Here is a 24,078-nt window from a genome sequence, read left to right as displayed (position 1 = left end):
TTCATCGCTGACATGACACAGGAATAATTTCCCTTTGAGTGCTGCTGTGTGAGACCTAGATCTGATCACAGCAGAGCCAGGCTCTCATGTGAGATGGGTTGTCTTTGCTCCAGGATCTGGGGTGTAGATCTGGGATGCAAAACTGTGCCTGTATTTGCTCCCCCTTGTATCAGGGCACAGCTCACCACTTATCCCAAGTGCTGTCCTCAGAGCAAAGCCACCCACTGCTGCTGCTGGCATTGCTCTGAGCTTGGAGCTTCCACAGGGTGCAACTTGCAGCATGAACTGAGAGAGGAGTACCAAGTAGGACCTGGAACTTTCTTTCCTGGGAATTTCCCTGTTTCATAAGGTATTATGAACATATGTAGTAAGAGACTGGGTTAATTAAGGGGGTCAGATAAGTGCTTGCTTTGCATAGATCTCAATCTGTGAAGTTCACAGAGGTACTTGGATAATGACATCTACAATTCCCTGTGAAGTAGAGAGAATGGCTGAGGGTACAACAGAGTGTAAACATGTGCCTTTTCCTCTTTCCTGTTTCCCTCTGACTTCTCCAGATCTTTCCACCATGTTTGGGAAAAAGAAGAAAAGGCTGGAAATTTCCGGGCCCTCCAACTTCGAGCACCGGGTCCACACTGGCTTCGACCACCGGGAGCAGAAGTTCACGGGGCTGCCCCAGCAGTGGCACAGCTTGCTGGCAGACACAGCCAACAGGCCCAAGCCTATGGTGGATCCCTCATGTATCACTCCCATCCAGCTGGCTCCTATGAAGGTAATGTGCTGATTCCCTTGGAGTCCTCAACCTGCTTTTAATTGTGTGTCACCTTAACGAAGCAATGCCAGCAGCATGTGGGTGTTATGTATCAGCTGTCCTGGGAGGCTGCATTTAACAGCAGAGAGAAGCTGAATTGCAGTCACTTTAAAATTAAGAATATTTAATGTTGCTAAACTAGTTCAGCATAAACATTTAATTTAGACAATTTTTTAATGTGTACACTTGCACCACTACCTTTAATGTTTAAAGAGTATTTGACACTGAGGATTTCATAACTTCCCTGAGAGCTGTAGATTTAAAATGCACTTGTAGTTCATGAAGATAGGAACCAAAGTTTCTGAGATCTTGATATTGTTTAGAACTTTGCTCTTTTTCCACCAAGTTCAATTAATGCATTGACATGTAGCAGAAGATTCACAGTTGTGCCCTGAGTCTCATTATTAAGTCAGGCTGAGGCATTTGGCCAGAGTTAGTTCATGCTGTGGTTTCAGGTCATACAGCAGCTCTGTAACTCTGCTCTTATGTGCTCCTAAATTTCTTTTCCATTTAATTCCTTCAATATTGACTGTCTTTGTGGTGTGAGGCAGAATGTTCCTTCTAATTGGTGCTCCTTCATGACTGAAGAGTAGCAAGATCGGAGACAGACTGTGACAGCACCATTTCTTGGTTTTGAGACAGAACGGTGTTCTCTTGCTTCAGGCTTCACCCAGAGCTGAGGCAGAGGAAGGGAAAGACCTTTTTTTTTGAGTTCTGTAGGTTTTGCAGCTTTCTCAATTAGTGGTGTTTGCTCATTTCTCAGCCTGCTAAGCAGATATGATGGTGTGTAGTGTATCCTTTTGTGTAGAACCAATAAATGATAAATACTCTCATTGCACCCTCTCTATTCAAAGGCAGCAGCACCCTGGGCTCTCGAATATCCTGGGGGATGTCATTCCCCCCTGTCATCCCCCTGCCTCTGTGCTGGCTGGGATGAAAGTCTCATCCTGTTTTGGCACGTGGGTGATGGCGGCTTGTCATGGAAATATCAGCCTCTGAATCCAAACCTGAGCTGACTGTACAAATTCATTCATTTCAGAAACAATGAGAGACAATAATGGGATTCCCCTGCTCAGTGTGGCTGACCCACATACCAACAGAGGATTGTGTGTTTCAGGTGCAAGCACAAGTATAGCACAGCAGAAAACTTCATGAAAAATAGAACAGCGGTGATCTTGATAGGTTTGAGGGGCAGAGACAAGGAGGGGGTGAAAAAAGGCTGATTTTTCACTGAAAACATCCCTGCATGAACAATGTGAATAGTCTGTGTCTGCCTGAATTTAAAATAGTCTTCATAAAGTCTGACATCCTGATGCCAGGCCTTTTGGTCCTCTTGCTTCAGTACTTTGTAGTTATTCCGTGTGTACCTGGAGCTCATGGTTTGCTGTTTGTTCCCAGCACATGATATGCTGGTCTTATCATTGCCTTTATGCTACACATAAGCTCCAATTTGTTACCACCCTTTGCTTTTTGGAAAGCTTCAGAATCTGTAACTAAGCAAATGCATCTTCACTCCCTTCAAAATACCAGGAAAACAGACACCAGAACCTTTATTCTGGGGATTTTTGCCAAAAGAGCTCATCATCGGCTTTGTAAAGATGCTCCATTAACATTCTTGAATCCCTGCTGCTGACAGTGGGAGCAGGAAGGCACTGAAGACTTGTTAAAATCCCTTCCCATGTTTCCTAGTGCAGGGAACAGCTGAGCATCCTCACTTCTGTCAAGTTACTGGAGGGAAAAATGCGATTTGTTCCTGGAAAAATACCATACTGGGGTTATTCTTTAGTTGCCTGTGCTGCTTCATGTGTCAAGCCTCCACTGCTATGTTTCTGTTGGTGCTTTGGGTAGTTTTGTCCATCCACACCTTCAGCAAGATCAAAGGTCCCAACTTGAGAGTGACAGAGTGCTGAGTTTGTCCTTGAGAGAGGAGGGAGGCATCTGTCAGTGTCATCCTCATATCTCAGTGGTCTAATCTGTACATTTTGTCTTAAAATTTTAGCTTTTCTCACTTTTGCCTCAATCCTTGACCCCACTCCTGGTGAGTCAGCTTTAATTTTTAAAACTTTTCAAAATTTGTACTGATGCATTTCATCCTCCCTCCTACAAAGAGGAAAAAAAAAGGCAGAAAATGAGTTATTGGTTGTGGCCCTTTCAACAGCTCTGACAGGAAAATCAAAGCTTTTGATTACTCTGCATGCAGACAGAAGAGAAAAAAAACAAGTATTTCTCTTCCCCATCCTGTTTGGCCTCTTAAAAATTTCCCAACTATGACATTCAAGCCTTATTTAAGGTGACATTTTTTTCCTACATATACATGTGTCCTTGCTTAGATGGAGGATACTGTGCACAGAGATGCTGGGTGGTCAAAGACCTCAAAGAGGAGATGAATGAGGGTTGTTGTCTGGGCTGGAACAGTCAGAAATATCCAGATTTCCTTAGAAAACTCCCATCCCTCTCCTTCTCATGTGGAATTGCACAGGGGGGAAGTGCCTGACCAGAAAAAGGAGGATTTAGAAATAAAGAGCTGTTCAGAGGCATGGGAGAAGATGCACAAAGCAGTGTTGTCCTGACCTCTTTTCCTCACCCTCCTGAATTTTTACTTCTTGACAGCTCCTGCCAGGACAGGACCTGGAAGACTGCTGACATCTCGTGGGCCTTCCTTGTAACCACATCATGAAAAGTCACACTTGGTTCTCAATTCCACATTTTGCAGTGGGATGTTAGGTCTGGTGCTTGCTCAGCTGGGAGAGGGTGGAAGGGCTGTCTCCAAAAAAGGCAGGAGCCAACAGCCTGCACATAGCACATCCTGGGTGGAAGGAAAAGGTTTTGCACAGCAGTGCACAGAGTTGACCCAGTAAACTAAAAAGCTGATGGTTGAGCAGGACAGAGCCAGGGGAGACTGTGGGATCTCAGCATTTGGAGAGGAGAGGGAAAAATTGGATGGACAACGCCCTTTAGCCTGATCAGATTTCAATGTTAGCCCTGCTCTGGAGGCAGGAGTCCCTCCCAACCAAAGCTCTTCTATGATTATCTTCATCTGCAAGTGATCATTGTCAGATTTGCAAAACCCCATTTCCAATTCATTTTGATTACTGAACAGGAATGCATTTGCTGCTCTGTGCTCCTGGAAGAAAATACTGCCACACATTTAATGGAAGCTTTTCTTTCAAAGGGATCATGCTTCACTCTTGAGTGCCATTTGTTTTACTGTGTCTGTAAGTGACAATGCTACTTCAGTGTTCTCTGTTCCCCCATACAGATATAATGCAAATATGCCATCTAGTGTCCATGTCTAACTTGGTGTGAGAAGAGCCAAGTTGACAATTTTGTGTAATCTTGCACGAATTTAATCACTGTACAAATAGAAATGAGCCACAGCATGAATCAGTGCAAGAGGTGCACAGCTCAGAAGTTTTTTAGAATTTTGTCACTAGGTTAATATGTTCTTGTATATTATACATTCTGCATTCTACATAGGAAACTTTTAGGTTTATTTCTGATTGTCTGATTTCAGAAAATTAAAGGTTTTATCTAAGTCCTTTAGAAGAACACTTGCTGCCTTGTGAAGTTGATTTCAACAACAGAGTCAGTGTTTAAAATCATCTAGACGATGCCCTCAATAACAAACTTTAAATTGGTCGGGTGGTTGGACTGAGTGATTGTTGTAGCTCCGTTCCAGCTAAAACATTCCATTCCATTCCATTCCATTCCAAATACCTCTCCCTGTGATGCTTTAACTGATACATTCTCAAATCTTCTTTACAGTTTCAGTTTCTGGCTTCTCCATTACACTTTTGAGTTTCTGGCTTTCTGAACAGCAGAGTTCCTGATCATCAGCTCTTTCATTTTCACACAGTTATCTTCTATGCTGTTGAAACATTTCATCCAGCCTGATTTTGACATTGTTTTTCTAGAGCCTCATTTGGAGAATCAAAAATAGCATCATTATCATTTCAGATTGACTCAAAACACAAGATATTCCTCAGCTTTTCAGTTCAGAAAAATAATTATTCACATACTTTTTTTGATCAAGATATTGGTCATTCATGACAATCCCCCAGGATCAGCCAGGTACATTTGGAATCTGTTTGAAGCTGGACTGTGGACACCCACACCAGGGTTTACAAGCAGGACCTGGCCATAGTTGAGAAGCAATGAGGTTGCCAGTAAAAAAAAACCCTCTCCTAGAATACAGAGTAAATACTGTAAGTGACAAAAAAAGTTTTTCACATTCCATCTTATTACTGTCCTTGAAATGTGCTCAGATGAAGCAGGAGCAATGCCTGCAGGAATTGCAGGTTTTCAGATTACAGACTTCTCTGGTAAAAGTTGTCTCCAATATGATTTAGTGAAAGAATGTTTTTAAATGCATCAGCACTGAAATTTTATGTAATATTAGTTTTGGAGGAATCTTGCAAGGATGGGATTTAGTCATGGTATTGAGGGCTTACATGGGTGAATAGAGCTCTACAGTACATTGAAGATTGAAAGTAGACTTGGAGTTTACAGCTGCTGAAGCAGACCAGCCTCCATTAGAGATCAAAACCCACATTAACCTATGAGTCTACACATTAAAGGGCCAAACTCTAGTGCCAGCATTTCAGAAATTGAATCTGGTCTCCTCTGGGAATACCAGACTGGGAATACTCTCCAAGTAGCACTTTATAACCTGAAAGAAGCCAGGAATTAGATCCTGACCAAGGACACTCATAATCAGGTTCTTTTTTTAACATGGAAGTTGGTCCCTGAAGAGAAATCTATAGGACACTGTTCCAGTAACTCCTCTGGCTGGCTTGCCTGTCCTGGAAAATGAGTCACTGCCAGCTTGCTTCCTGGAGGTGGAGGGCTCCATCACTGCTCCATGTGGCTCTTGTTTGGAGCTCCTTCTGATTTGTTCAGCCCAGCTTTTTACTCCAAAGCCTTCCCTGTACTGACCATACTTTCCCAGGAGCAGAGCTTGGGCCTGGGAAGCACCAGGCAGGTGGAGGTGATGCTTTGGGGTCCTCCTGGAACCTGTTCCATCGCCATGGTCCCCCAGAGCAAAGCATGGGAAATAAACAGTGAGGTGCAAGCAGTAAATGCTTTCCCCAGTAAATGTTTGGAAAGGCTGGGTGTGTTTTACCAAGATCAGTCACAGAGTCCAGCGAGCTCCTGCTTGCCAAACTGGGGTGACATATGCTGGGACATGCTTTGTTTCCATGGATCAGCAGAGCCTCTAGTGGTGCTGCTGAAGTCCCTCAGATCAAAAGCTGTTAGAAAATTCTCTGCTCGTTTGGTCGGTGGTCGGCCCTGGGAAACACTAGGTGGCAGCAGGGAATCTCTGCAAGTACACGTCCATGCATGTGACAGCTGAAGTAACAGGGATCTGCTTGGGATCCTGCTGGCTTTTGCTCAAGGAAGGTTCTTTACCCCACGGAGTAACAGCTCTGTGGAGGGGATTTCCGCATGAAATTGGCCCTGCAGAATCTGCAGCCCACCTTAGCACTAGGGCAGTGCTTACTCCTTCCATCTCATTCATCCATGCAGTGACAGTCGTCGTTTACTGCACGTTCTGCACATCTCAGTGACAGACTTGTCCCTAGATCTGCTAATGAGCTTTGAGCTCTTGTAGTAGCCCAGAACAGAAACCAGGCAGGTTGCAGTCCCACTAAACCATGTGCCATATAATAGAAGTCTTTAATGCCCCTTCCAATCCAAACCATTCTGTGATTCTATAATTGTAACTAAGCAGCCACTTTTATTCCATCCCAGCAGAGTTTAGTTCAATAGAGTCATAGGATCAGAGGGGAAAAACTGCTGCCAAGCAGCCCACTTACCTGTGGAGCCAAAGCTCCAGGTATAAATGTGCTTTTTTCTATCTCCTACTCTGACATGATTAGATCTGGGCTTTGGTGGCTCTCTAGGAATTTAAAAGTGCTTTGCTGAGCTTTCTTGTCTTCCCCTTCATGCAGGATCCAATTACACCAGACAAGCACTGTGTATTACCAGGGAACAACACTGACTTACCTGCAGAGACTTTTAAATGGCTTTTCTGTTGCCTGTGGGATGAATTGTGTGGGCCAGAAGAAAAGGGCATTTCAGATACAGATAGTTGGAGAGAGAAAAGTGAATGAAAGAGAAGTATTTAGGGTGAATGTTTCTGCTTTTTAATTGCTGAGATGCAACAGGCATTAGTAGTTAGCTATCAGGATCACACAATTAAAAGCATAGCATAAGATTGTGAATTTTACTGAATTTTGCAGTTTTGTAGTCTGAGCAGAACAGTAATTGGTATCTGTGTCCTAGTTTGCAGTTAATGATTCTCACTGAGCATTGTGCTGGTGAAGATCCTTATTGCTAAGGTTTATGCTTCCATGTGAAGCAGCACTTTCCAAGAGTGTGGGATATATAGGTATAGAAATCTGGATTAAACACAGAGGCTTTAATTATCCACCCTGGGAAAATGCTCTGGAGAAGGAGGTGAGGTCTGACTCCCATCCCAAACCCCAGGCTAGAGGAGACAGCCCCATTTCTTCCTTATCAGCAGCATCTGTACTGCCCTTCTTTTTCTCTCTGACTTCCTGTGCTGTCTGGCAGGGTTGGAGGAGGGAGGGAGCTGCTCTGTGTCAGGCAGATTAATTTATTAAGCGTGTCAGGACCAATCTGCTGCCAAGGACAGAGCGCACTTGGTGACGATGCAGCCCAGCAAATCAAATCAAATCGAGATTAGCCTAGAAATGTTTGAGCAGTTGCTTGTACATGAGAGATTGTCATGCTGGGCTGTGCTTCACCTCTGCTGCAGAGCATCCTCTGAAATCTCCTGCCTCACTTTGTTCCCATCAAGGAGATGTTTGATTTGCACTTCTCCTTTACAGCAGGGAATAATTAAAATGTTAGCTGAGGGAGCTCCTCGTGTCTTTCGTCTCATCTGTCTTGTAAATTTGACCTAAGCATTAGATTTCTGTACAGAAGCACTTTTTGCTTCATGTCCATGTTTGCAGATGAAAACCACTCAGTGGCAGTCAGTCCTGCTTCCTTAGGACATTCCTATGGCTGCATTTCCCATTTGAGTGTCCTTGAAAAGTAAGATATTTCCTTGGAAGAAAGAATGCTGCAATTTACAATGCAGATGAAATTATTTTGTGTTTTCATTTTTCAGTGCAAATTCCTGGATTCCCTGAAAGCAAGGAGTGAGTTTTCAGGAGAGGATGAAGAAGTCCAAAGTAGTCAGAGGCATCAGTCAGATTAAAAAGTGTCCCTTGCATGTGTGTGGCCAGGAATGCACAATTTTAGTGTTTTAAGAAGAACGCTGAAATCTGGATGACTTCTCCTGCTGTAACTTGATAGTGCCTTCCTGGCCAACATAGGCAGCGCTCTGCACACATCATCCTGCCCTTCCTCTTCCCAAATCTGCAGGGCTGAGATTGCAAGGACTGTCCCAGCCCTGACCAGGGCTCATGGGCAATGAGCCCCATCGATCTGCAGTGCTGGGGACCGAGGCACTCAGCACTCACCAACATCTTCTTCTGCACTCTGCCTGATGATTTATGGAGTGGGAAAATAATTCACAACTCTCTGCCATGGCTTGCAGAGCACCAGGAGCTCTTTGAGCTGGCCCGACACACTCAGAACCAGAAATGTTGTCTTTGTCTTCAAGCACCTGCTGTATATAAAGCTTCTTTTGCTGTGGCAGATCACAGCCAAAAGTTATAAGGTTCCAATTGTTTCTTCTAAATTAACGAACTGTCAGAATCCTCGTTTTAATTAAAAGCAGGAGATGACCCTGGCCACAGTGGAGTGACCCAAGAGCCTCTGCCCTCCTGAGCAAGTACCCCACTGTCAGAGCTGTCAGATGAATGCAATTACTTCCCGAGCGTAAAATTTTATCACACTGGAATTGACTTAAATATTTCAGAAAGCTCAATCAAACTGAAGCCAGAAAATCTTTCACTGAGGAAAAAAAAAAGCACTGGGATCATTAATTGGGTTAATGCTCCATCAACCTTGTGTTTGTTAATGGGCATGTTTAGGGCATGAGGGGAACCTCATCCAGGGAAATTTCATCTGAGCTACAAAGACGGTTTGTGCTGCAGTGAGACTGTGAATTACAGGCTGTCCCTCTCCTCAGCTTTTTTAGTTGGGGGTGCTGGTCGAGGGCAGACTGCATTCCCTGTGTGCAGTGCCCTGTACCACAGTGGTCATTGCAGGAAATGTATGGGTGAGTGGGACTGGGAGGGTGGGGCACTGGATTTCACACCACCCACCTACAGCAGGGCTTCCCTCCCCATGGAAATCCCACCCCAGCCCTTTTGTGGCCTGTAAATTGAAATCTGTGATCATGGCATGTGGCTTGGTTTGTAGAAGGGCTTCTTTTAAATGCGTGTCAGCCCTGGGAAGACTCACACAGTGTTGTGTCCCACTAGTTCCCAGTACTAAACACAAATGGATGTAGAATACTGACTCTGTGCCCTAAAAACAGTGCAGTGGGTGTCTCAGTGTCAACACCATGTGGGACACCCACAGCTCCTGTGGAGTATACCAACACTCAAACTGGAAGTGTTTGGGGAGCTAGTGGGAAAGTGTTTAATTCTTGCAATTTCTCATGCCTTTGTTGAGAAAATGGGGGTTTGTTTTCCTCACTCTACCCCCACATAAAAACCTGGAAAAGTTACAGTCTAGACTGCAGATGTTAGAGGTAAGGATGACTGGCTGATGCACATTAAGGTGCTGATGATTGTGATGTGACTGCAGAGAGCTCTGCATTCATTTGGGATAGACCCAAGCCCCCGTAGGCTCCTCTTGCTGTCCCACTCCCTGCAGTTTCTCTGGCGAGTGTTTGCACCAAGTTCAGATGGGCAGCAGAGTCAGTTTGTACCTGGTTTAAGATGCATTTTTGACATGTATTTTCCTTTGGAAGTGTTGATGCCAGAACTGAAAGAGGCATCAGGATTGCCACGAGCCCTTGCTTCATCTTCTGTTTCCTGCATTGTGGCTGAGGATGACAAGCTGTAGTGCAGAATGCTACATTCCCACATCTCCCTAAGTGGATCAGTAGTCCAAGCACAAACCGGCTCCCAAGCCCAGATCTCAGAGGTACCAGTGAGACACTGGGGCTTCAGTGCTTTTTATTAACTGCCCTTGGTTCTGTTATTTTTATTTGGACAAAACCCTGTGTAAGTCACACATAGCCCTGCCTGTGCAAACTTTGGTCCTGGATCTGTGACATGTCTGCTTCTGCCTTGGTGTTATAAAACTAAAAGTGGAGTTGAGTTTCATGAAGGGAGGGATTTCTGTCATCTTCCCCAAATGTCCCCAGATTTGTTTTGTGTTTTTTAGCTGGCTCTAGAGTCAGCCTTTTTGGAAAGCTCTGGGGTGCTGCTTCTGCAGGATTTCTACCATGACTGCCATGGGATCCTGTGTGACGTGGAAACCACATCAGCAGTTGCTGACCACATCTATACCTCAGCAGATCTTACTGAATTTGCTTTGCAACTTCCTTGGGGGAGAGAAACCCAATTCTACTAACACAGGCACTGGCAGATGACATGGCTTTGAAAGGGGGACAACAAGGTAGCTGCTCCTGCTGATTCATCAGGCTTCCCAGGTCACTGATCTTTCTCTCTCCCTGCCAGAAAATATTGATTTGGCAAAACAAGAAAATGTTACATTGATGAACAGATTTTTTCCAGTATTTGGACAAAACATTGCAATCTTTGGTGTGGTTTGATACAGCTTTTTAGTTTAGTGGGTCCACTCTGTGCACTGTTGAGCTGAAACACAAAATTCCTGTGACTAACATTTTTTGAGGAATTTCATTTTGTGGGACATTGTGCTTTTCCTTTCCATCTCTGGATAAAAGAAAATTTTGAAGGGTCCTAAGTCCCATGAAATAGAAATATTTTGGTTTGAGATTTCTCCACTCCTCTTCCTGAAGTACTGTTTAACCCATCAGTAATACAGACACTCTCTTTCAAATTAAAACTTTAAAGTCACATTTCACTTATTTGTTGTGTGTCTAAGGGATCTGTCTCTGTGTGCATAAAGGTTTGGATGTATGTAAACTTGGCACAGAGAAGATGTGGTTTAAGTAGGCCTAGAATAATTACTTTTAACTTTTACTATTCTCTAATAGAATTTCAAGTTACATACAAGAAGCATTTTTGTGTATTACAAAAAAAGGGAGAGTTATTAGAATGTAGATATTTGAGTGGTGTTTTAAAACTAAATGTTATGTTAAAGTTGCTATATTTTAAGATGTGTAAAGAATTACCAGTGAATGCGATTTTAATGAAACGTTACTCTTGTTGTTATGGAAACCAACTTTTAAAACTGCTGTGCAGGGTGAGAAATTACATGGTGCCATTTTGGTGAGCCCTTTTTTATAGTTTTCCATTATTTTGCTTTTGAAGAATTTTAAACAGCTGACACTAGTGTTGTTAAGCTTATGAGACTGCTCTCAAGCTGTACCTTTGTTTTGATCCAGTGAGTTGGAGTGAGCTCTGGTGATGTGCACATCCCAGCCATGGCACATCCTGCCCTCCCAAAAGGCTGATTTGGCTGAGTTTTACGTGGGGGGTTTTGCATTTCTCTTTAATTTCTCCTATGAACAGGAAAGGTCCTGTCTAAGAGCTGTCCCAAACAGGGATTTATGGATCTCCTAGAAAGGGATTAGAGCAATTCATCAGATGGGATTACGTGCTTAGACACTTCATGGCAAGGGGCAGGTGACACTGTCTCGTGCTCCTGGTTTGGGCAGGTGACTCTGTGATATAGAGTTTGTTCCAGGGAGCAGAGACCCAGCATCCTGGCCCAGCTGAGTCATCCAACACCACTGCAATCTGCAGAATGCCTTCCCCAAGGAGGGGACTGTGGGATACCAAAACAATTACTTTTTTCTAATACTGTTTTCATGGGGAGAGTGAGAATTTATAGCTTTGGGAAGGAATTCATAAGAGAAATAATATAAACTCTGAGGCTTCCAGGTGTAAACCAAGCTCTAAATTACAGGCTTCAGGAAGGGATGTTCTGACATACTTTCCTGTCTGTTGTCTATTGCTTGTGACTAACTCTGAGTAATAGCTGTTTTGTAGACAGGCTGTAGATCAAAACTGGAGCAGCTCCCACAGGAGTGTCCAGAGGGTGCAGAGTGATAAATTACCTTGTATCCCATCCAGCATCATTTCACACAATGGATCTGATGAGTTCCTGTCAAAAAGGCTTTTTCCCGGGCTAATCACAAGTGCCCTAAACTTCCCAGTTAGGGGAAAGAGAAAATGAAGATACAGAAAAAATTTTTAATCCTTTCTCATGAAACTTCCCCATGCAGGTGTAATTAAGGATTCACTGGAATCTTGAAGGATTGGGAGGATAACTCTGTCATTTGGAAAAGCAGCTCTGAGTTTTGAATTTGTCCTCAAGTGAATATTCCATGGAGAAAAGCCTTAAATGCCCAGTGGAGCCGTTTACCTGAAAGCAGCAGTCCCAGCTCCTGGCTGAGCTCCCGGGGCACTGAGATTTCGGCTGCCATCCCTTTTCCTCCCTGGCAGCATGTTTACTTTTCCAGTCAGCCATTGGAGACATGAACAAGTCTTTATCTCTCACCTCCCATCTTCCTCCCTGAGCCTAGTCCTGGTGTCAGCCCTCAGGATGGCACTTCAACCTTGAAATTTAGTCTCACACACAAGGGAAAGGATCCACCTAATGTTGGCCCTGACCTGCTGCAAAAAGCAGGCATTTGCTTTGTGCTTTCACCTCTTTCCAGGAGTTTTAAGAGACTCCATCTGTTTTGGGGTCACACAGTCACAGAATGGGCCAGTTTGGAAGGGACCACAGTGGATCATCTGGTCCCACCTCCCTGCTCCAGCAGGGTTACTCCAGAGCACATGGCACAGGATTTCAACCAGACACTTCTTGAGTATCTCCATGAGGGACAGTCCACACCCTCTCTGGGCAGTGTGTTCCATTGTGTGGTCACCTGCACAGTAAAATCTTCCTCCTCTAAGTATAGTAATTCCACGAGTATAAGGCGCACCATAGTATAAGGCGCACTTCTGGGTGTTGGCAAATTTCTGAACTTTGTCCATATATAAAGCGCACCGGAGTATAAGGCGCACTTTTTTTTTGCAGTGAGGATCCGCATGCAACTAACGGAATTGCGCGATCACCGGGTTTACTGGCTCGGCTCGGGGCTGGGCGGGATCGGCCCTGCTCGGGGCTTTTGCCGGGGGTGGCCCCGGCCCCACTTGGGCCAGGCGGGCTCGGTTCGGCTCAGGGCTGCTGCAGGCTCACACTTCTGGGTTGGCAAATTTCCAAACTTTGTCCATATATAAGGTGCTCCGGGGTATAAGGCGCACTTCCGGATTCAGACCAAAATTTTAGTCAAAAGGGTGCACCTTATATGTGTGAAATTACTGTACTTTTACTTCTGGTAAGAGTAGCTCAGATGCAGATCCTCTGATGCCTTCAGCTGCAGATCTAAAACTCCGTTTCTTAGAGGAAAAGGTGGAGGTTTTTTTCTGAAGTGATGACAAGGATCAGTTTTTCTCTCCAAGTGTGTTCATATTTGTTTACATTGGGAATAAAATGTGGTGTCATGAACACAGCTTCAAATACTTTGAATATCTTGCAGCACAAGAAAATAAATTACCAACACATCCATCACTTAGAATTAGTTTATTCTGACCATCTGTGCTTTATGCACCTTTTCTTAAGAAAAAAAACTGATTTTCAGCTGTGTCTTTAGTTCATGTATAATGCAGATGAGGGGAGAAGCTAGCTAGAGGCAAAATCAGAGTTTAGATTGGCTGTTTATAAGAGTGACCTTTCCTTAAAATTCCTTTTTTTTCCACTGTGCACATCACAGAGATTTAAAATCCCCATTGACTCCTGCAAATGCAGCTCTGGGAGGACAAAGGATGATATATTCTTAACGAGTGTGTAAAGTATAGTAGTTCTAAAGACAATAAATGCAAGGTCGCATTAGGGCAAAACAGTTAATTACCCACTTCATTATTGTCAAGGTTAATACAGTATTTGAGCTCAGGAGCTGTTTTTCATCTCCTCCTGAAAACAAGGCAAGACAGCCTCTCTCCCAGACAGATCCATTATAGCTTATCACCGCAGGACAGGCCGCTGCAGCAGCACCATGAAGGATGTCTACTGTCACCGCGCTCCGGAGCCTGTCCAGAGAGCAGGGGCAATGAAATGGGAGCTGCAACTCCAGCCTGAACTCACAGACACTGCTCCCAATTGATTTTATGGCCGAGGGGAACAGGAGTGGAAAATTCCCCTGCGCTCCTTCATCTGCGGGAATATTGATCCCTCGGAAATGGCACAGTGTGCTGGAAAATGTCCTTTCATAGCCATGGAGTATCGACCATCGCCGAGCCCGCCTTTCCCTGGGGAGCCCTGTGGGAGTTGTGCCCGTAGAAGGGCTCAATCCTGGTTTTCCATGTGTGACAAGGTGTTGGACAGGTTTCCATTACATGATCTCAGTAGACAGAACAAAGGCCTCGGAAATCTTAGCCCATCAAACTTGACAAAGAATACTTTGCTTTCATCTACCTTGAAAATTCCTTACATTTTTAAATGCGAAGACCAGTAAGTGGTTAAAAAAATTCAGAAAACAATCTCTGTAAATATATCTAGAATATAGAAAGACAGAATCCCCTACTCCTCCTCACATTTTTTTTCAGTTGATAAAGCCTTTAAAACTAGAAAAACTGGTCCAGTTCCTATGACACTAATTGCCATTATATCTCTTTCCATGATAGCCCTTTTCTGTTACATTTCTTTCAAGGTTTTTTTTTTTTTTTTGCTTTTTAAGTTAGAGCTCAAATTTCCCAAGTCCACGATCCCAAACCAAAACCCCACATCATCAGTCTGACTTTTCCACTGAAGTCATTCCTTAGAACCTGAGTACTCCTTGTGGGTCTGACACTAAGCTCTCAGGTTTAGGAATTTGGGCCATGGTTATGGCAGCTCCCTATCTCAGGATTCTTTCTGCAAATCCTGTGCTTCCCAGGAAAGCTGTGGGTGCTGGTGAGCCCCCAGCACACACTTTCTCTCTAGTAAATCACTTCAGAACAAATTAACATGGTACAATATATGTTTTATTCTTAATAACATCTTACTTGATATAATTTTTTAATTTTGATGCACTGCTCATTCTTAAGGAGCAATTACTTTTATTACTCCTTTACACCAATACCTTCTTTGGGATATTAATTTGTTTTTTCAGCCTAATCAATGGTCCTGCCCACCAAGGAGTTACACAATGTACTTCAGAATTGTGTATAAACATCTTAAATTCTATTCAGATAGCAAAACACTTAACAATATAGAGTATTTCACAGGGTGTTGGTGAAACACTTCCTAAATTTTCTTCTCCATGGATGCTACAGTTTTTTTTATAAGAATGGTGCTAGATACTTCCTTGGAAGAGATCAAACTGGTGTAGGCTGTCTGATTTAGCCTGGGGACATCTCACCAAATCTGTCCTCCCATATAAAGGAAATGCAAAATTTAAAATCAAGCCAAAGCAAAGAGAACTATTATTGTTATTGTTGTTGTTCGTAACAAATAAGTATCATAATTTAGAATAGTTATTATTCATAGTAACAAAACACTGACTATGCAGTAGAAAGTGTGCCTCTGGAATAGGTAAGTTTTATCTTCCCTCTGTGCTGACCATTTTCATTTTCTCATGGAAAATAATCTGAAGCCAATAGGAATTGCAGCCATCTCACTTGCAAGTCACTTGTTTGCCAGTGATCATCCTTAAAATACTGGGATAAAAGAAAAGGAGCTTAGTTCTTAATCCCCTTAACTTTATCAGTCAGGATGAGACAGCACTGAGGTCTCAGAGCTGTCCAAGACAGCTTCATCAGGCTGGGGCTTTGGTGGCAAATGCTTTTTCATAAAAAACCCCACAGAATTTCCTGTAAGATCATTTTGCTATTAGTACTATTTTTAACTCCTCATAATCAAAAAGGTTACTCCCACGCATGCACCTGTCTGCAGAAAATCCCCACACTGCAGGGATTTGTCACCAGTGAATTCCCTAACATACAAACACTCAGTGCATTCTTCTAAATCTTCCTTCTGAAGGTGTCTGAAAATCCTGCTTCCAGACAGCATGTGCCTGGAGGGGACAACTCCTCTTCCCTGTAATGGAAGAGGCCACTCTGCTCCAGGGGCTCCCTGTGGCTCTGAGGCTCTTCTGTGCAGACCCACGGCAGCTTCTCCAGGAAACCTCTCCTTTGTGAAGGCCAGTCTCATGGAGAGTGTTAAATTGGCATTTTCCTCCTCGTTTACAGACATTTGCACAGGGGAGCGGGGTGGCAGTTGGGTATTTCAATCTTGTTTTCAATTATAAACATTTCATTGTTCAGTGTTGCTGGTTTATTGTGTGATAATTAAATATGAATGATGGTGCAGTCATCCTGCCAAAGAGGCTGGAGCAGAATGAAACCAATTCCTCTCATCCTGCTGAATGGCTCTGGAGGTGAAAGGAGTGATCTATTTGCTCTCCCGTATTTTTGCTGTCCTATTGTTTCAGTACCACTGACTTCAAAATAGCAAACTAGGCAAGTAATTACGGACATAAATCAGAGCAGGGAGCAGTGTGAGGTCAGGACTGCTTTGCTTTTCACCTGCCTTTTCTCAGCTGCCTTTTGCTGGGGGACAGAGAAGTACATTCCTGTTAATTTTGTGATCTTACTAGCGATGAAATGCTTTTTTTTAACAAAGCTTGAACCCCTGTGTGCTTTCAAGCAGAGGTTGAGCAGCCTCACTATGCTTGGAACAAAGGAATGAGTGCGGAGCAAGTGACCAGACTGGATCTGATATGCCGTGGTTGGTGTCCAGTATTCCACATTCAGCACCTGATATGCCATGATTGGTGTCCTGTATTCCACATTCAGCACCTGCCATCCCTGCCTGGTTCCTGATACACCTGTGTGCATCACAGGCTGCAGCTCAGAGAGGGAAATCTCCTTGGGGTGACCACAGTAACTCTTGTTGAAAAGCTCAGTGAGTTAAGTAAGATGCAGCCAGAGATATTTAGCCAAAGTAAATCAGCAAAGCAAATGTGTTTCCAGTAGAGCCTGTCTGATTTATGACCCTGGCCACCAATCTGTGCATCTTATTCTTGTCAGGTGTTTGTAAACGTGAAGTGGTACTCAATGGCAGTCCCCAGGTGAAAAATGGATGCAGCCACATGTTACAGCCTTCAGGTGGCTAAAAAATAAAATCTTTCTTGAAGGAGAACTGTAACCAAGCACTGCTTGCCTCCCATCCTACCAGGAGCACCAGTATTTTTGACATAACAGAGTGGGGATGGGTAGGGGGATCTATAGAAGGCTTTGCAATAGTGGGACACAGACAAGGCCAGCACTTGGCATCCCTGATGGGTGTCCCAGAGCCATGGTTGTGCACTGTGCTTTGCTGGATGCTGTGTGTTACAAGGAGCTGGGGTTAAATACTTTTCCCTCTTTCCCAAGTGTCTTTTATGCCAAGTTAACTAAGAGGCAATCCTCAGTGGGATTCTGCTACTCAGAAACATACTGTTTTATAAAAAAAAAACCAAAAAAATGCAGTACCTGCTTAACTATATGCTACTTTTCATTCCAGTAGTTTGTTAAAATAACACATAGAAGTGACCGCTGAATGATTTTCATTTAGCTTATCCAAGCCCTGTAAATCAGATTCAGCTCAACAGTGTGGCTTGATGTAGAAAACCGAATTGTAACCAATGAAAAAAGTAGTGGGTTTAAATGTCTCTATTGTCAGCTGCTGAATACCCACCTCTGAAATTAGGCTTTTTGAAGGTGTCTTGGGGTTGTATGCCAAATCCCAGCTTGTGACCTACACTGAATTTAAACATTTCTTCATGTCCTACTGTAATTATTTATTGAGGTTTTTTTTAGCAATGAGATATGTGACTGAAGAACATAAGACATTTCTACAGGTATTCCTGGTTGAATCACAGACTTTTTTCCTTTTTTTTTTTTTTTTAATGATGTACTAAGCAAAAATCAGTATTTAATCAAAGCAATTTTTTAATTCCCAGACTATTGTTCGAGGAAACAAGCCTCGAAAGGATACTTCAATCAATGGCCTGCTGGAGGAGTTTGACAATATCTCAGTGACACGATCCAATTCCCTGCGGAAGGAAAGTCCTCCCACCCACCACCAAGGAAATGCAAACCACGTGCCAAGGCACCAGGAGGAAAATGGCTACATCACATATTCTCAGTACTCCAGTGAGTCAGACACCACCACAGACTATGTCGTGGAGAAATACCGAGACAAGACTCTGTACGGGGAGGAGTTGGACAGGTACTACAAGGGCAGCTACGCCGCCAAGCAGAACGGGCACATGATGAAGGTGACATCCCGGGACATCTATTACTCAGAAGTGTCACCCCTGCAGTCAGACCTCTCCAGGTTCCTCCCAGATTACCATGCACACCTGGAGAGCAAGCCCAAACCACTGGAATACGGCGGCCTAAAGCTGGAGTACCAGCGCATCCCCAGCGGATCCTCCCTGGACTACAGAGATTCCTTTCCTTACGCCCCGTCCCGAGTGTCGGTGCAGAGCGAGTGCCCCAAGGAGAGGCTGGACTACGGTGACAGTGACTGGGGACATGGCCTGAGCAAGGATGACTATGACAAGAGGCCAAAGTCATCCTATGTGGACCCTGCGAGCCCTCAGCCAGCCATGAGGCAGAGATCCAGGTCGGGCTCCGGCCTGCAGGAGCCGGCCATGCCCTACGGAGCAAGCGCCTTCAAAGCCCACCAGCAAGGACATTCCTACAGCTCCTACACCTACCCCCGCCTGTCCGAAACTGCAGCCGGCATTCCCAAGGTAACCTGACCTGCCTGGGGACAGTGCTGCCAGGGCAGGCATCAGCCTCTCAACAAGGGGAGTGCGGGAAGTGAAAATTAGGGGCAAGGAGCCGTGCTCAGGCACACGATGCTAAACATGGCTGGTAACGTCCCAAGGGTTGTGTGGCTGCTCCTTGGCAGGTGTGGAAACCTGCCCACTTTAGTTGGGTGTATGAAAATGGATGTCAGGAACCAGTGGGTTTAAGACACTTTTTAAAAGGCAGGTTTGGAGATGCCCATCTTCTGGGGATTTTATATGAAATTCCCAAGAAGCACAAGGTCTTTGACCTGTGCAGTTTTTTGTAGCTTCCAGAGTTGGTACACTTGAGCAAATCTCAGCAGGACATGAGACACTGGTCTGGTTTGTATATCAGATACTTCTGTGTTTGAATGGTTACTGTGCAAGGCTGAAACCTCTGTGCTTCAGTATTTATATTGTATTTATATCACAAGGTTTATTAGCTCTTCATTGCTCATAGTAGGGGCTTACTCCTTTCTGCTTTGTTCTTAAGCACTGAAATGAAATCAGAGCAGCTGATCTCACCCAAGGCATTTTATATGTAGTTTTAAAAAAAGGTTAAAGTGCAAGAAAGCATTTCAACCATGTTATCTAAAAGCAGCTCCTCTACACAAATATGTCCCTGCTCTGCCACATGAGGTGTGTTACCTACATAAGCTTTCCAACCCTGCTTGCAACAGTTTGCTGTGATGACTTGTTCATTTCAGAGAGGAGTGCTTTCCTCACACCTCTAGTCACACAACCATGATGACCTTCTTAAGCATCTAACATTCTGCAAGAGATACCTTTTGTAAGTAGTTTGCACTGAACATCACTGAGTTCCCCTAGCAACAGGCACCAAGCATTTCTCCAAGCCTGAGTTTGCTGTGACTTTCACATGCTGAGGTGGGTGACTGCCAATGGTGAGATCCTTTCTGCTCTAATGATAGTGCATTTGGTGGTGTGCTCTGAGAATATGGCTGTGTCCTGCTGCAGTGCCAGGTCTGCAGATCCATGGTATCCCTGTTGGAGGATTGCCTGTGTCATGCTTCCAGGTTTTGTCTGCTTTGCCATTACCATGGTGCAGTGCATTTTTCCTTCCTTTTTCCATTGAAGCACAGAGCCGGGCTTTGGAGCTTGAGGATAAATCCTGGGGGGAGTAGAAAAGTTATCAAGTCTCTTCAGGCACCTTTCCAAAGCTCAGGGTGTGCTGGGAGGAGCATGTGTGGTAGTTAATTTAGCACTAGTGTGTCATTCAGTGTGGATTCTGGAAGCTGGGAGAAAAATCTGGGATGGATTAGCTGCCATTTCCTTTATTGAAATCAGTTGTTTTGTCAGAGTTTAGAAAGGAGAAGGACAAATCCGGTAATTCAGAGACCCTGTAGCACCTGCTTCTGCCAGTTTTACACCAATCAATAGGGCAGAAGACAGGTGTTTATTATAGGATTCCAGCACTTTGAAAAATAAAATGCAGTGACAACTTTTATTTTAAAAAAATACGCCTCTATGCAAGATTCAGTGTGAGCTGTTCCTCTCCTCAGAGCAAAAGACTTCTACAACCTTGGAGTATTGAAACTTGATGATTCACTGTTAAATGCAGTTCAACTCCCAAACCTGTCCACAGCTTCTGGAAGTGAATAGAAGTTTCTTGTCTTGGATGATTGCTGAAGAATCTTCTTTTCAAGGAGGCATAAGTAAAATAATGGTTCATCAAATGGGCTTACTAAATGAGAGTCAGATCTCAAATCAGATATTTTACAAATAAGATTTGATTTAAAGTATAATTAAAAGGAGTGAAAAAGTAAGTGAAAAAGTTTGCAGGCACAAATGTGTGACATCAAAGTGCATTTAACAAGGACGTTCATTTTGGCTTGTAAATGTGAAGAGCAGATTTATGTCAATATTATTTGCAGGTAAGAGATGTCAGATAAATCACATGTCTACCCTGTTTCATCATCAGGGTTTTCAGAGTTGTTACATCAGAAGACTTGCCCTGACCTGAGTTTGGCCACTGCTGCGCAGTGGAACCGTGAAGGTGTAAGAAGCTAGAGGCTCAGATTTGGCTCCCACCTGCTCTCCTGTCCTGCAGACTAACTCTTGGACACCTGCATGAAGTTGCAGAGTCTGCTGTGTTGCCCTCCCCACACATAGTTGATGTCCCATCTCAGTTGTCTCACAATACCAAATTCATCATGCCAGATTGGCTTATTTTTGGGCCACTCTGTACTGCATGGGGTTTTTTTACCCTCATCTTCATCACAGGCAGCCCTCTTAACTTCTGGCACCAAGCCCTATTATTTCAAAGCTCCTTTCCCTGTCGTTTTCCAGAAGGAGCTCTCTGTGACCCTCTCATGTCCCTCCTTCAAGGGCCCATGATATCTGCTCCCCCTTTTCTACCTCATACTGCTGTAACATAGCAGAGGTGTCTCTCACCATCATCCTTTGTGTTCCTCTGTTACCACGGGGACATTTCCAGCCTGACAAAGGCAGGGGCAAGCCTTTACTGTCAGAAACTGCTTCCTTTTTTTCCCCTATCTTCCCATTCATGTGCCAACAGCTCTGTGTGAGTGCTGCCTGCCACCTCTGTGTGTGAAACAGGGAGTCTTGAGGATTTCCACCAGCAAAGCACCAAGAGAGTAACCTTTGCCTTTGCGATCTCAGTGTGATTTACAGACCATCCCTTCTACACTTTTCACCTGGCAAACTGAAGCCTGATCAGATGGAAATCCTTTGCATGTCACAGTGGGGTGAGTCCATCCTGCTGGGAGTCAGGGATGTGGGCTCTGGTGCAGGGCTGTGGCTGTGTCTGTGCCGCAGTCCCGCTGCAGAGCGTGCGGGGACACCCGCTCGGCTGAAAGGCTGCCCAGGCAGCCTCCTCGTGGGGAGGGGTCCCTTCAGGAACAAGCTCTGTGTGCAGCATGTAACAGGCATCACTGCCACCAGAGTGCAAGCTGAAATGAATTTAGGCACAGCGTTACATTCGTTTTAATGGCGAAAAGACCCGAGTGCCGATGTGGCCGCATGCAGATGTGGGAGATGCCTCTGTGCCGTGATGGATGTCGTGTCACAGCTTCAGCTGCTCCTTTGAGTTGGTCTAGAATGAGTTCAGGACTGTTTCTTTCTTTCCTTTGTAGTATGTAAAGAATTTCAGTCTAGTAGGTGGTTGCAATCAGTAGCAGAAATAGTATTGTTAGTGGGATAAAGTGTGTTCGATTTTGCGTGATGTGGAGCACTGCGTCAGGACACATGCTTGGAGGAGAGCTTCAGCTGATTTACTCATTATAACTCCTGACTTTTTGTAACATTTCTTGGGATTCAGGAAGTGAGTTTGCATTGTACAGCAATGCTAAGAAGCTTCTGAAAACTCTTAGCAAGCACATACACTGAACCCCTGAATTTTCATTCGAATATTTCACTGCAGAATATTCTTTTGCCAGTGTGTTAACCCTAGGGCATACTCAGAAATGCCAGACATGGGTGAAGCCTCAAATAATTCATTGTCATGGATTTATCCTGCCTGAGTTTCTAGACCAGGTTTTCCCCATCTCAGTGGTTATAAAGAAAATGGTGTATTTACAGCCAAAGCAGTAAATTATCTGTCTCTACATATGCAGATGTATAGGACAGGGTTAGATTGAGATCCCCTCCCTCCACCAAACCATCTGAGCACTTCTCTGCATTAATTAATTTGGCAGGTATAATGTCCTTCATGAAATTCATGATTTCTGTGACTCCTTTCTATTTGATGGCTGTCCCTGCCTGCAGGAGAAAGGGAAATGATAGCTATAATCATGTGGATTTCTGCCTAAGCAATCCCAGCATCCTGGGAGGCGGCTGTACAGCCCTGTTGGTGTTCCTGATGGTGGGTGGCTGCGAGCCTCCATGGAAACAGCCTCCAGCTTTTCCCAGGGAAACCTCTGAGCAGTCCCTCTGGAGAGGCATTCCCTCTTCTCTGCTAAAGCTGTGGTGGAATGAATGGATGGGCTCATGCAGGAGGTGGGAAAGCACTGATATAAAATTGCACTGGAGGCTTTTCTGCCCGCGCTGAGGCAACTCCAGCTCCAAACTCCTCCTCTCTGTGCAGGGCCCGCGGTGATAAATTGATGCTGCGGCAGATTTGCAGATTTTTTTTTTTTTTTTTTTTTTTTTTTTTTTTTTTTTTTTTTGCAGTCTTAGCATAAAATGGTCAAATGATGTTCCACCGCAGAATTCAATTTCACAGTTCAGTTGGGTCCTTGATTACACTGCCAAATTCAGATTAATGTGCATTTAACTAACATGGATCAGAGACTCCTGGCTGGCAGCCAGCAGTAATAGTAGAAACCGTGAGCTGTGTAGAGTTTGCTGCTCTGTCCATCCTTGTACAGTGCCGCTGAAATTGATTGATTAAATGAACTCATTGCCATAATTATTTGTAATTGTGCTACATGATGAGCCTGTGTCATACCGCCCCCCCTGCCCTGAGATGCTCCACACATCATCAGGAGTCACATATTGCAAATGCAAAGATGTTCTTTTCCAGAGGAAAAAAAATATAATTTTGGGGTGGGTTTTTTTGTTCTACATTTTTTGGGAGGTTCTAGTTTGGATAGAAGCAAGCAAACTATTATGTTTATAAATGTTAAACATTCATTAGCCTTCAATGTAAGAAGCTTAGAGAAGCTTGGAAAACACAAAAAAATAGAAAGGAACCTTAGAAATTAACAAGGCTTCCCATTGGGATAATTTCCTTTGCGATTTTCTCTGATTTCAGATGAAAATTAACAGTTTTGTGACGTTGCAGTTAAGTAGTGCGTCACTGTGGAAAATTATTTAAGAGATGGTGAATTGAATTAGGTTCCTCGTTGAACTCATGTAAGCAGTCTCTCAAACAACAGCTGCATGGCAAGGCAGGAGATGACAGAGATTTTAGGGTACTACCACCTCCACAAGGAGAGGTTGGGTTATCCCTGAATTGCTGGAGAAAAACATTTAAAACGGCTAAAAGCTGAGAATCAAAATCCAGGTACTGGTAAGACACAAATTGGAACTTGCCAGAGGGCAAATTTTGGCTGGATGTGAGAAGGATGGATTTTTGGAGGAAATGGGCACTGCAGATTCAGAGCAAATGCACTTTTTTGAGCATAGACCCCTTCCAATCCATGCCATTTTGTGATTCAGCAAAGACTTGAATGTACAGACAGGTACTTGCATGGATGAGGAACTGAGAAGCACAGAAGATGTCCTGGACCTGCCCAGCCTCACGTGCTGAGGGCACTGCAGACCTCAGGGGTCTGAAAATCCCTGCCCAGACTGGGGCACATTGAGCAGAATGGGTGCAGTGTGGGAGCACGTTGTGCCAGCTCTGCTGGGACCTCCAGGGCTGCTGGAAACGAATGGAGTGGAGGGGCAGGGAGAAAGG

At 44.2% G+C, this 24,078-nt stretch overlaps 1 protein-coding gene across 2 annotated transcripts in view; it reads left to right on the top strand.

Moving 5' to 3' along the window:
• The window catches only part of PAK5 (p21 (RAC1) activated kinase 5), an 82,967-nt gene that overhangs the window by 46,423 nt on the left and 12,466 nt on the right, over window positions 1-24,078 (top strand). For both annotated transcript variants that reach the window (XM_033053652.2, XM_033053651.2), the window contains 2 exons: window positions 558-772; window positions 17,862-18,659. In XM_033053652.2, coding sequence (XP_032909543.1) covers window positions 569-772; window positions 17,862-18,659 — 1,002 coding nt within the window. In that variant the 5' untranslated portion in view covers window positions 558-568. The remainder of the gene's footprint in view (window positions 1-557; window positions 773-17,861; window positions 18,660-24,078) is intronic.

This window comes from Catharus ustulatus, chromosome 3, assembly GCF_009819885.2.
Source record: "Catharus ustulatus isolate bCatUst1 chromosome 3, bCatUst1.pri.v2, whole genome shotgun sequence".
Lineage (NCBI taxonomy): Eukaryota > Metazoa > Chordata > Aves > Passeriformes > Turdidae > Catharus > Catharus ustulatus.
Note: the sequence above shows the minus strand (reverse complement) of the source record. Positions and strands in the feature narration are given on the sequence as shown.